This window comes from Rana temporaria, chromosome 1 (assembly GCF_905171775.1).
Source record: "Rana temporaria chromosome 1, aRanTem1.1, whole genome shotgun sequence".
NCBI classification, from domain to species: domain Eukaryota; kingdom Metazoa; phylum Chordata; class Amphibia; order Anura; family Ranidae; genus Rana; species Rana temporaria.
The window spans coordinates 443,361,282-443,374,603 of NC_053489.1; the positions used below are offsets into that span (position 1 = coordinate 443,361,282).

Below are 13,322 nucleotides of genomic sequence, written 5' to 3' on the forward strand. Positions count from 1 at the left end.
CTGGAACTAATGCTGTGATGGAGACATTGGAATCCATCAAGCTCTGGCTTGATGGCTTGATGCTGGATGAATCATGCCCCGTACACACGTCCGAGGAACTCGACGTGCCAAACACATCGAGTTCCTCGTCGAGTTCTCATTGAACAATGAGGAAATAGAGAACATGTTCTCTATTTGGCCCGACAAGTTCCTCGTCGGCTTCCTCGCTGAAAAGTGTACACACGACCGAGTTTCTCGGCAGAATCCAGCTCCGATCGAGTTTCTGGCTGAATTCTGCCGAGAAACTCGGTCGTGTGTACGGTTTCCCGCAAACTGCTCCTTCAGTTGCACAATGGGTTCTTGTGAGATGATGGTAGGACTAGACACCTCAGAAGTCGCATCCACAGACCCGACAGCCATGGCAATTGGTTGTTGAAAACAAACCTCCCCCTCTGACTCCTTTTCCTCATCTTAAAAGTTGCACTCATTGCAGGAAATTGAAGTAAACGTTAATATTTAAGGTTAGGTCAGGTTTTGGTTAAGGCTAGGGTTAAAGCTAGGTCAGGTAGTATTCAATGCACATTTTTGATACACCAAAGAACACTCACACCATGTACTGAAAAACTTGATTTATATTTGGTTTTAAGAAGACAAACCAGTTGTAAAATAATAGGAACAGGTTTAACAAGAGCATGGAATATAGTGCCATGAAAGTGCAGCAATAACCTAGCCATGAGAGGGGTAGGGCTTATGCAACTTATTTTGCATATTTGGTGTAGGGTAGTGATGGCAGGTTTGATACTACAGCTGACCATATGATTCGTAAGACACTAAGGCTCCTTTCACATTGAGGCGTTTTTCATGCGGTACAGCGCTAAAAATAGCGCTGCTATACCGCATGAAAAATCATGCCCTGTAGTGTTCAATGTGAAAGCCCGAAGGCTTTCACACTGAAGCGGCGCGCTAGCAGGAGCGCTCCAAAAGTCCTGCTAGCCGCATCTTTACCGCGGTATAGGAGCGGTGTGTTCACTGCTCCTATACCGCGCCTTCCCATTGAAATCAATGGGAAAGCGCGGTAATACCGCCGTATTAACCCTTTTTCGGACGCTAGCAGGGGTTAAAACCTCATCGCTAGCGCCCGAATATCGCGGTAAATACGACGGTATAGCCGCGCTACAAATAGCGCGGCTATACCGTCACCGCGGCTACACGCCTCAATGTGAAAGCAGCCTTATGGTTGTGTTGTTGGTAGTGGTGGTGTAGGTGCATGTGGAGTACCAAGAGTCTTCATGAGAGGATCATCACTGTCATTTGCCTACTTTGCCTGTTTGCTGGGAGGACAAACTATGGTTCAATTTACTGGCCTGATGTTAGATCTACTTGCACGATTCGTGTGAGGTGATAGTAGGACTAGACACTTCAGGAGTCCCATCTGCAGACCCAGCAGCAGTTTGTTGTTGAACACACACCTCCCCCTCTGCCTTTTCTTCCTATTGTCAAAGCCAGGGGCTCTTTAGAAGACAAAATTATGTGTAATTTTCCCTCCAAAAATATGTACAAATTAAAGTTCCTGGAAAATGGTGAAATTAAAGTGCAAAAATATCACACTTTTAATTGCTGAAAAATGGGTACAATTTAAGCAAGTATACAGAAAATGGTGCCCTTATGCCGCATACACACGGTGTTTTTTTGTGATGAAAAAAAACGACATTTTTAAAAACGTCATTTAAAATGACCGTGTGTGGGGAAAACTTTGTTTTATGTCTTCTGAAAAACGACAAAAAAAATAATTCGAACATGCTTCAATTTTTTATGTCGTTTTTCAAAACGTCGTTTTTTTGTGTCATAAAAAATGATCGTGTGTGGGCTAAAACGACGTTTAAAACAACGTTTTTAAACCCGCGCATGCTCAGAAGCGAGTTATGACGGGAGCTTGAATGGAACAGAGTGCCGCCATACGTGCTGAACGTAACTGCGCTTTGCTAGAGCATTTTGAAAAAACGATGGTGTGTAGGCAACGTCATTTTTTAAAATGAAGTTTGAAAAACGTCGTTTTTTTTCATGGGAAAAAACAAAGTTTTTTTACAAGACAAAAAACGACCGTGTTTACGCGGCATTTACTGGCCACTTTCCTCTAAATCCGCGTCGCCCTGAATGCCGGGTTCGCTGGTGTGTACTGTCGAAAATCCATTGGAACGCATCGCACTTGCGTTTGGAACGCATCGCGCATGCGCAGTTGGCCGCCACGTGACTTCCGCAGCATTCTAGGATAGGCAGCAAACTGTGACACTACACCTTGATAACAGATGGTTGCTGCAAACTGCATGTCTGCCTACTGTAGATCTGGAAAAAATACAAAAAATACACCAAGGTTCAAATAAAAAGAGTCTTTTTTATTTAGACAATATTTGCTTTTCAAAGAGTTCAGTTTTAAAGTGTACACCTAGCCAAAACTTTTTTGCAGTTATCATTAGTACAAAAGGTGATTGGAAATGTTCCATTGGGGACACCTAATCCAAGGACAACTGCCTAATAGGAAGATTCCTTACATTTTGTAGAGATTTTCACTCACTTCCTGTTGCATCTCTGAAACAGGAAGTAAACGAACATCTCCTGGAACTTAGCAAAAAAATAAACTGAGTGGTGTTTTTTTTTTTTTCAAAACAAAAAAAAATGGCTATGGGTGCAGTTTTTATTTACTGTATCAGCAATACTAGGCCTTCTGTATGAAACATGTTCTAACAGAAAGTCTTCCTGTTGCACATATTGACTTACCAGCTGTGAGCTCTCATTTCGAAATGCATGTACAGTACACCAGTAAGGCTGCATTCACACCTTGGCGTATTTATGCCCGACGCTCATGCCGCTGGAGGGGCGATTTTACATTGTTGTCTATGAGATGGTTTACATCTCACGCCGAACGCCGAAACGCCTGCCGCCTGAAAACAAGTCCCACACCCTTTTTTTCAGGCGGCTTTCGGCGTTCGGCATAGACAACAATGTGTTGTTTAAAAAAAAGGTTAAAACGTCCCGTTTTGTCGCGGCAAATCGCGGTACAATACATCTCAATTTGTTGCGGCAAAATACGCCGCGTTATAGTGTGAATGCAGCCTAAGACTGTCAGCCTTCAGCGTCAGCTTTCTGATGGTGACAACATGGATCATGCCTGCATAAAGTTTGTTAAAACAGCCAATTGCAGTCTCCACTTAGAGCCCGTGTAACAGGATGACAATGAAGGAGCACAGTTGGCACTTAGGAAAAGAATGTTGTTCTTCAACAGAAAATGTCGTAAAAAGGATCTTCATGGCAGGATCACCAGGAAATATTTTAATGAAAGCTGTAGATTCAAAACCATTGACTTTTGAAATTAGATTGGTAAAGCTTATATGAGATTTTAGTGATTGGGTTTTACATTTGCTTTAACTATCACTAACTAGTTGCTATGCTTTTGTGTATTCCAGGACTTTATGGTAAGAAGGGAATCTCTTATCAAGTATGCTTCTTATAGCTCGACAAATAAGGAATTTCGGTAAGTTGATAAAAATATATTCCATATACGTGCCTGTGTATTTTTCTGTAAATAATGGGCCAGATTCACAGAAAAAGTACGCCGGAGTATCTGCTGATACTCCTGCGTACTTTCAAATTTGCTGCGTCGTATCTTTATTTGTAATTCACAAACAAAGATACGACAGCTTTTGGCTAAGATCCGACAGGCGTACGGCTTCGTACGCCTTCGGATCTTAGGAGGCAATACTTCGAGGACCGCTGGGTGGAGTTTGCGTCGTTTTCCGCGTCGGGTATGCAAATTAGCTGTTTACGGCGATCCACGAAGGTACGCGCGTTCGTCGCATTCTCTTACGTCGTCGCTAGTCGGTTTTTCCCGTCGCAAACTTAAGCCTGCTATTTCATGGCTTAGATTTAGACCAGCCATGTTAAAGTATGGCCGTCGTTCCCGCGTCGAATTTCAATTTTTTTTTTTTGTGTAAGACGTCCGGGAATACAAAAGGACGTAACGCACGTCGCCGTTCAAAAAACACGTCGGGGTGCCGTATTTTCGCGCAAAGCACGGCGGGAAATTTCCTAACGGAGCATGCGCAGAACATTCGGCGCGGGAACGCGCCTAATTTAAATGGTACACGCCCCATTTGAATTAGGCGGGTTTGCGCCGGACGGCTTTATGCTACGCCGCCACAAGTTTACACGCAAGTGCTTTGTGAATCAAGCACTTACGACGAAAACTTGCGGCGGAGTAACGTAAAGGGGATACGTTACGCCGCCGTAATTGTTCGTGAATCTGGCCCAATATTTGTAAAACTCGTACATTCTTATGTTGTTTGATGTTATTTAGACAAAATTTAGCAGGCCCCCTGCACTTCAGACTTCCTCTTTTGGCACAATATCCTCTAAAATTTTCTGCCCAAAGTTAAAATTAAGTTAAATTGCAAAGTATTTAGGAAAATTTAGTTGTTCCATGGTATTTAGAGAAATGTAGCTGTCCCTAGATTCTGTAAGAAGTCGTGTCTATTTTAGAATTGGGCCAAACACCCCTTGGTTTGGTTCGCACCAGAACATCGCAAAACTTCGGACCCGACTTGCAAACCCAATACAATCTATGGTACCCGAACTTGAAAAATCAAAAGTGCCCATTTTGAAGGCTTATATGCAAGTTATTGGCCATAAAAAAGGGTATGGGAGCCCAGTTACTGCCCGAGGGACATGTATCAATGCACACATTTTTTTTTTTACAAAGGTTGTTTTTACAGGAGCAGTGATTTTATTGATGCTTAAAGTGAACAATAAAAAAAATCCTTTGAATATAGTGGGGTCACCTTAGCCTGCCTGTAAAGTAGTGCATCTGTACCATGTATAGAACCTGCTGCAGCAAAACTGACATTTATTAAAAAAAAAAAAATTACATTTAAATTGTCGGCAATAAAATACCGGCTGTATTGTAATACAATGCCATTGCCTGCAATACAAAAATTTTACAAGGGGGCCCTCAGATCCTGCCCCCCATGTGAATGAGTGTGAATATAATGAAAAAAAAGTGTCAAAAATAAATAAAAAAAAGGAGGCAGTTTTAAAAAATAACAAAACAATGTCCCGCCAAACCCGGAAAAAGAAAAAAACGCTTGCAACAAAGGCTAACTGTGTAATATAATGTGGGTCTAATATGGGTATCATTTAAATAATATATAACAAATAATAATTACCATATGTTATGATGAGAGCAAATAAAATACGCCTACATGCACAGAAACTTGTTTAACTTATTTTATCCCTTAAAAGCCCATGTTCAGTTTAGGCAAAAAGTAATTATCTCAGTCTCTATCATTTTCTCTTTTGTAAAGTAGCTCTAGCTGCAATACTTCTTGGCATGACTTTTTTTTTTCTTGAGACCTTGTGACCCTCTGTCCCTAAGTAGGTTAACAAAGACAACAGTATCTTGCCTACGGGTGTCCAAAGTTGGGCTGCACAACATAGGTGTGCATACACGGTGTGCCAGGTGTGCCTGGGCACACCCTAATCACCCCATACAGCACAGGTTCCCCCTGCTGCCCATGCCCCCCTCCAGCGCTACAAGCTTCCCTCCTCTCCTCTCCCACTGGCTGCTGCTGTGAGCACACCAGGGGATATTTCAGAATGGAGAGTGGGGAAAGGGGCCGGTAAATATGTAATTGACTAGTCCCTTCCTATTCTGAATGGACACAGTGATTGATCGGTACTGATCACTGACTTTGTTAATTTATAACTGAAGCATAGTAAACTGTGTGTATGTGAATGAACAGAAAGCCTCAGAACAGAGTACTTCTGATTCACTCACTGTCCAGTGCAGCTGAGGCTGCAGAGAAAGAGACTGGGGAATCTCTCTCCTAAGTTCTTTTCTCTGTTTAGACCCCTGATATTTCGTCAAAGCTCCAATGGAACTATTAAAAAAATATTGTGAAAAAAGAATAATAATAAAAAAAAGCCCTCTGCTCTACTGGCACCATCCTCTACCCTACTGACACCAGCCCTGCCCTACTGATACTATCCATGTTTTAATACATTTTAAAAATATTATTCACATTTAAGAGTGTTTGTTTGTCTCTCTCTCTCTCTCACACACACACACACACACACACACACACACACACACACACACACACATATATATATATATATATATATATAGATACAGTCATGGCCAAAATTGTTGGCACCCCAGATATATTTCAAGAAAATCAAGTATTTCTCACAGAAAAGTATTGCAGTAACACATGTTTTGCTATACACATGTTTATTCCCTTTGTGTGTATTGGAACAAAACAAAAAAAAGGAGGAAAAATAGCAAATTGGACATAATGTCACACAGAACTCCAAAAATGGGCTGGTCAAAATTCTTGGCACCCTTTTCAAAATTGTGGTTAAATAAGATTGTTTCAAGCATGTGATGCTCCTTTAAACTCACCTGGGGCAAGTAACAGGTGGGCAATATAAAAATCACACCTGAAAGCAGATAAAAAGTAGAGAAGTTCACTTAGTTTTTTAATTGCATGGACAACAGAAAGAGGAAAAGAGAACTGTCTGAGGACTTGAGAACCAAAACTGTGGAAAATATCAACAATCCCAAGGTTACAAGTCTATCTCCAGAGATCTAGATTTGCCTTTGTCCACAGTGTGCAACATTATCAAGAAGTTTGCAACCCATGGTACTGTAGCTAATCTCTCTGGGCGTGGACGGAAGAGAAAAATTTATGAAAGGTTGCAACCAGGATAGTCCAGATGGCCCAAAAAAGTTCCAAAGAAATTCAAGCTGTCCTGCATGCTCAGGGAGCATCAGTGTCAGAGCAAACTATCCGTCGACATTTAAATTAAATGAAACACTATGGCAGGAGACCCAGGAGGACCCCACTGCTGACACCGAGACATAAAAACAAGACTACAGTTTGCCAAAATGTACTTGAGCAAGCCAAAATCCTTCTGGGAAAACGTCTTGTAAGACAGATGAGACCAAAATAGAGCTTTTTGGTAAAGCACTTCATTCTACTGTTTACCGAAAACGGAATGAGGCCTACAAAGAAAAGAACACACTACCTACAGTCAAATATGGTGGAGGTTCAATGATGATTTGGGGTTGTTTTGCAGCCTTTGGCACTGGGTGCCTTGAATGTGTGCAAGGCATCATGAAATCTGAGGATTACCAAAGGATTTTGGGTCGCACTGTAGAGCCCAGTGTCAGAAAGCTGGGTTTGCGTCTGAGATCTTGGGTCTTCCAGCAGGACAATGACCCCAAACATACGTCAAAAAGCACCCAGAAATGGATGGCAACAAAGCGCTGGAGAGTTCTAAAGTGGCCAGCAATGAGTCCAGATCTAAATCCCATGGAACACCTGGGGAGAGATCTTAAAATTGCTGTTGGGAAAAGGCGCCCTTCCAATAAGAAAGACCTGGAGCAGTTTACAAAGGGAGAGGTGTAAGAAGCTTATTAATGGTTATAGGAAGCAACTGATTTCAGTTATTTTTTCCAAAGGGTATGCAACCAAATATTAAGTTAAGGGTGCCAAGAATTTTGACCAGACCATTTTTGGAGTTTTGTGTGACATTATGTCCAATTTGCTTTTTTTCCTCCCTTTTTTTGTTGTGTTCCAATACACACAAAGGGAATAAACATGTGTATAGCAAAACATGTGTTCCTGCAATACTTTTTTGTTAGAAATACTTGATTTTCTGGAAAACTTTCAACAATTTCGGCCATGACTGTGTGTATATATATATATATATATATATACAGGGCTCAAAATTTTAAGTCCTGCGCTACTAGCCAGGCCTCAAGGGTTACTCGCCACCAGTTGCCCCACCCAGCCTGCCCGCCCCAAATTCCGCACCTAAACACGCCCTCATAAATTATCTCATGAAATTATACTTAAATGTATTATGCAGAATTAAGTTATAAAAATAAATATTAACAACTGTATCCAATGCAGGCTGCCTGTGCCTACCAATGCAGGCTGCATGTGTCCACCATGCCGCCTTGTGCTCACCAATGCAGCCTTGTGCCCACCAATGCAGCCTTGTGCCAACCAATGCAGCTTTGTGTCCACCCCACAGCCTTGTGCCCAGAGCCCACCAATGCAGCCTTGTGCCCACCAATGCAGCCTTGTGCCTAGTGCCCACCAATGCAACCTTGTGTCCACCAATGCAGTCTTGTGCCTAGGGCCCACCAATGCAGCCTTGTGCCCACCATGCAGATCACCCATCACTGGGATTGGACGGGTGATCTGTCTAAGTCCCGGGACCAGGAGGAGGATCTGACAGCGAGCAGCGGGGAACACGGCTATTGAAATTAAAGCTGTTATCGCTGTGTTCCCTACGCTGCGCTCTGAACACCTGGGCAGCCCTCTCTCTTCTCATCCTTGATCGCTGGGAGAAGAACTCCCATTTCACACAGGCTGCCGGCTCGCTCCCAGCTCCCAGGCAGTCCTTCCTCGCCAGCCCTCAAAATCCACTCGCAAAATGCGAGCAGGTGAGTGGATTTTTTGAGATATACACACGCATACATGCGGATTTGAGCTTTGGGGTGCACACTCTAATCCAATAAACTGCACACACCTATGCTGCACAACAATATTCACGCTTTCTTGGCTCTGTCCCCCACAGACTGACTGATCCAGAGCTATTTCACTTTAAATTTGAGTGATGCCCAGCATCATTTAACCTATTTACTTTGAGCCTACGGTGCCAGGGCTTGGCCCCTCACATCAGACTCATAGGTGAATGCTGCAGAGAGCTCTGCAGCATGCAGGATTCTCCCACTGCTGGAACAAAAAGAGAGCAAAGAGGACCTGTGACCACAAATGACCTGAAGACACCTGGAAAAGGGGTATGTTTTTAAAGGGACAGGGGGAGCTCTTGTGGAGGGGAAGGGCAAATTTTGAGGTATCTGAATCACGAAGTTGAGCGAGTCAAAATAGAATCAAGAAAGTGTCGAATATACCGTATAACTGTAATATATTTAAAAACACTGAATTTTACAAACTCAAATTCTTTTAACAAACTTTTCCTCTAAAATATGTATTTGAAAATTATCACAAAAGTAAAATAAAAAGCATGCTTAGCACATTGACAACCTATAATTTTGACTGCAGGAAATCATTTGCCCCCTCACTTCCTCTTTAAAAAAACATGTAATCAGCCAAATCAGACAGGTGGTAACTATAATTTGCAACAATTTCACATTTAGAAGAAATAATACAAAAGAGGTTCAGAATGGCAAAAAAAAAAAATGCATACACTGTAGTTAACTGAAATCTGCACAAGCATGAACTCTTTGCTGCAATATCTCTGTGACTCAATCAGTCTCTGTATGACTCTATAACAACAGAGGGCCAGATTCACAGAAAACTCCGGCGGTGTAACGTGTTTACGTTACACCGCCGCAAGTTTTCAGCGCAAGTGCCTGACTCACCAAGCACTTGCGTGTAAACTTACGGCAGTGTATCGTAAAGACGTCCGGCGCAAGCCCGCCTAATTCAAATGGGGCGTGTACCATTTAAATTAGGTGTGCTCATGCGCCGGACGTACTGCGCATGCTCCGTTTTGAAATTCCCGACGTGCTTTACGCCAAAAAAAAATATATTTGAAATTCGACCCGGGAACGACAGCCATACTTTATCATCTAAAGTTAAGCCATGTTAAAGCAAGCTTAACTTTGTGACGGGAAAAAATTACTAGCGACGACGTAACGAACGCGAAAACCATCGTGGATCGCCGTAAAAGCTCATTTGCATACCCGACGCAGGAAAACGACGCAAACTCCACCCAGCGGCGGCCAAAGTATTGCAGCCTAAGATCCGAAGGCTATCTATGCGTAACTGATTCTATGAATCAGTCGCATAGATACACTCAGAGATACGACGGCGTATCAGGAGATACGCCGTCGTATCTCTTCTGTGAATCTGGCCCATAAAGTCTACAATAGCTTGTTCAGTTTGTAATCTTTATTAGGAATGAGAGACTTAAGGCTGTTTTCACACTGGGGCGGGGGGGCATCAGCGGTAAAGCGCCGCTAATTCTAGTGGCGCTTTACTGCAGTTATAGCGGCGCTTTTCGGCCGCTAGTGGGGCACTTTTAACCCCCGCTAGCGGCCGAATAAAGGGTTAAAGGTGTCCACAAAGCACTGCTGCTGAAGTGCTTTGCAGGCACTTCGGCAGCGGTGCCCATTGATTTCAATGGCAGGGGTGGCAGAGGCTCCCCCACCACCCGAAAGATGCTTCTGGAAGGACTTTTTCTAACGTCCTGCAAGCATACCGCCCCAGTGTGAAAGCACTGGGGCTGCAGGGGAGGTGTTTTTCAGGTGCTTTACAGGCGCTATTTTTAACCCAAAAGCCTGAAAAATGCTTCCACAGTGTGAAAGGGGTCTTATGCCGCGTACACACGATCATTTTTCGGCACGTTGTTTTTCAGCATGTCCAAAAACCAATGTTTTTCCAACTTCATCATTAAAAACGACGTTGCCCAAACACCATCGTTTTTAAAAAATGATGAACAAAGCGTGGTGACGTACAACACGTACAACGGCACTCTAAAGGGGAAGTTCTGTTCACCTTTGGGCTGCTTTAGCTGATTCCTTGCTAGTAAAAGACGATTTACAGCGTGATGAATGTGCTTACTCCATTACGAACGCTAGTTTTACCAGAACGTGCGCTCCCATCTCATAACTTGCTTCTGAGCATGCGCAGGTTTAAATGTCGTTTTAGCCCACACACGATCATTTTTTATAACCCGAAAATGAAATTTTTTAAAACGACGTTAAAAAATGCAGCATGTTCGAAAAAAATAATTGTTGTTTTTCAGAAGCCAAAAAATTATGTGTAGCCCACACACGGTCATTTTAAATGACGTTTTTAAAAACGTCGTTTTTTTTCATGCCGAAAAATGATCGTATGTACGCGGCATTAGGGTTTGTGTTAATGCAAAAGAGCAGAGAGAGATAAGTCAGTCCCATAACCAGGAGGGCCAGAACATGACATTCCAACTTCTGTTGTGGGTGGAGTAGAGAAGCCAGAATCGTCCTGCAGCCTGTGATTACAGAAATGCCAGCAGCATGATTTAGGCATTGTGTAGCTGGAAAATCCTGTGGTCCACCGGCCCACTGAATTTGGGTCGAAAGGCAGGACAGTCCCAAAGATTCCGGGATAGTTGCTAGGTATGCAAATGAGCCATCACATCTTTACAAATTTGGTTCTCAAAGTTCTAATGAGATGGAAACTCATGTTAACTCTGAGGCCCCGTACACACGACCGAGGAACTCGACGTGCCAAACACATCGAGTTCCTCGTCGAGTTCAGTGTTGAAGCCGCCGAGGATCTCGGCGGGCCGACTTTTCCCATTGACTAACGAGAAAATAGACAACATGTTCTCTATTTGGCCCGAGGAGTTCCTCGTCGGCTTCCTCGCTGAAAAGTGTACACACGACCGAGTTTCTCGGCAGAATACGGCTCGGACCGACTTTCTGGCTGAATTCTGCCGAGAAACTCGGTCGTGTGTATGGGGCCTTATACATAAACCAGATTCCTTTTTTAACATATCAGACCTTACTTTACAATAAATAATCTGGTAAGTTATTAAATGAGGAGAAATATGTAGCACACATGCTTGGGTATCAGATATCTGGTCACCTGATCTTTAAAGATTGTAATTAAAATGGTAAGGGTCTGTGGTTGATGTCCTTCACCACCAATCAAATTCAAGTTGACATTTTACAATTGGGGGTTAGAAAATAAAAGCAGGCATCTGACAATCTACTTTGGGCAAAAACAAATATGGCAGATTTCTTTCATTTTTCCATACTTTCTCATTGTATTTTGTCTATTTTAAATAATACAGAACATTTTATCTTGAGCATCCCTTGATCACATACCTGTTTATTTTACTTTTTTTCTGATATCTCCATGTCCATATTTAGCTCCTCTAGAAGCAAAACTGAAGATCATCCAGAAACGGCACCTTCTGAAACAGCATTTCAACCACATCCTAGCCACCATTCTTCTGCTGACATGATGGCTCCTCCATCAAACAGTATTGTGGATCATAGCAGTGTGAAAATTCAGAGACACACGAGAGCCCAGAGTCTTACACAAGGCCCTTCCCAGCACAGTAATCTCCATAGCACAAGACTGGCTACCTTACCTTCACCCAATAACTTCAGTCCCACTAAATCTATACAAGATTCACCCACCCAGAGCACACAAGATACTGATGAAGATTATCCGTATGCTGAAAACAGAACTTCAAAAATGTCTCCAATCGAAACAAAAAGTAAAAGTGACATGGATTTAAGTTTCAACAGTAATAACTCAATAAATCACAACCGTAACAAACAAAATACAAAGTCTACTCCACCACAGAGGCCTCCACCCCCAAAAGTCAAGGTCTTAAATGCAACAAAAGAAGCCAACATTTCACAGAACAGCACTGCATGTGGGCAGAAGGTTCCCACTAATTGGAAAAACAATACAATGTGGAGCAGTAGCTCATCGGAGTCTGAAACCCCCTCACACCATGGGAAAATATCACTCCGTATATCTGAGTCTGGTCTCCAGTTATCTGCTCTGGTTGGGAATGATGATGTGGAAGATGAAGTATTTGTTAAGGACCAAGAGGTGGGAACGTCTCCTAAAATTCATTTTGTTCCCCCTTCTCCACCTCCATTCCCTCCTCCAACTCTGGAAGATGCCATTTTGAAGGAAAATGAAGAGAAAATACATACTTTGCTGGCTACTCCCCCCAAGCATTATGAAGGAAATGTGAGGAAAGACTGGAAAGAAATGTAAGTTTTAGCTGCAAAATACTTTATGCCGTATAACATAAGTGCTGAATGGAATTGGTTGAGAGTATTAGTTGCCTCTCCCTTTAGCTTAAAAACTTTCGCTATACAAATAAAGCATAAACAGAAAAGTGTAAAGCTGGTCGTATACCAGTAGAATTTCTTTTGAATGCTTCCATGGAACATTTCTTTAAGGCATTTTTTCTTCCTTCCTTAAGTCAACTAATTTTGTTCAAAAGCCTTTATAATTTCACCCAGACTTGCTGCTTGAATGGAAAAATTAGGTTTTGCCTAGGGTGTCAAAAACCCTTGCCCCAGCCCTGTTTGCAGCACTTGGTTGCTACTAGTAACTAACATACACCATATCACCCTGCTGCCAGACCTCCATTTATCACCTCAGAGACAATGAACAGTCATTTGCATTGTTTTGTTTTTGTTTATTGGGGGATATATCTTGGTTGGGCAAAGGGGGATATGGGATGCCCATAGAACATGTTGCTTTGCCATCATATTTAGTGAACATTGGTAAATT

At 42.5% G+C, this 13,322-nt stretch overlaps 1 protein-coding gene across 2 annotated transcripts in view; it reads left to right on the forward strand.

Annotated features, from left to right (window-relative positions):
- SHROOM3 (shroom family member 3) overlaps window positions 1-13,322 on the forward strand; it is a 272,583-nt gene that overhangs the window by 236,084 nt on the left and 23,177 nt on the right. For both annotated transcript variants that reach the window (XM_040326816.1, XM_040326823.1), the window contains 2 exons: window positions 3,441-3,508; window positions 11,930-12,793. In XM_040326816.1, the coding sequence (XP_040182750.1) occupies window positions 3,441-3,508; window positions 11,930-12,793 (932 nt within the window). The remainder of the gene's footprint in view (window positions 1-3,440; window positions 3,509-11,929; window positions 12,794-13,322) is intronic.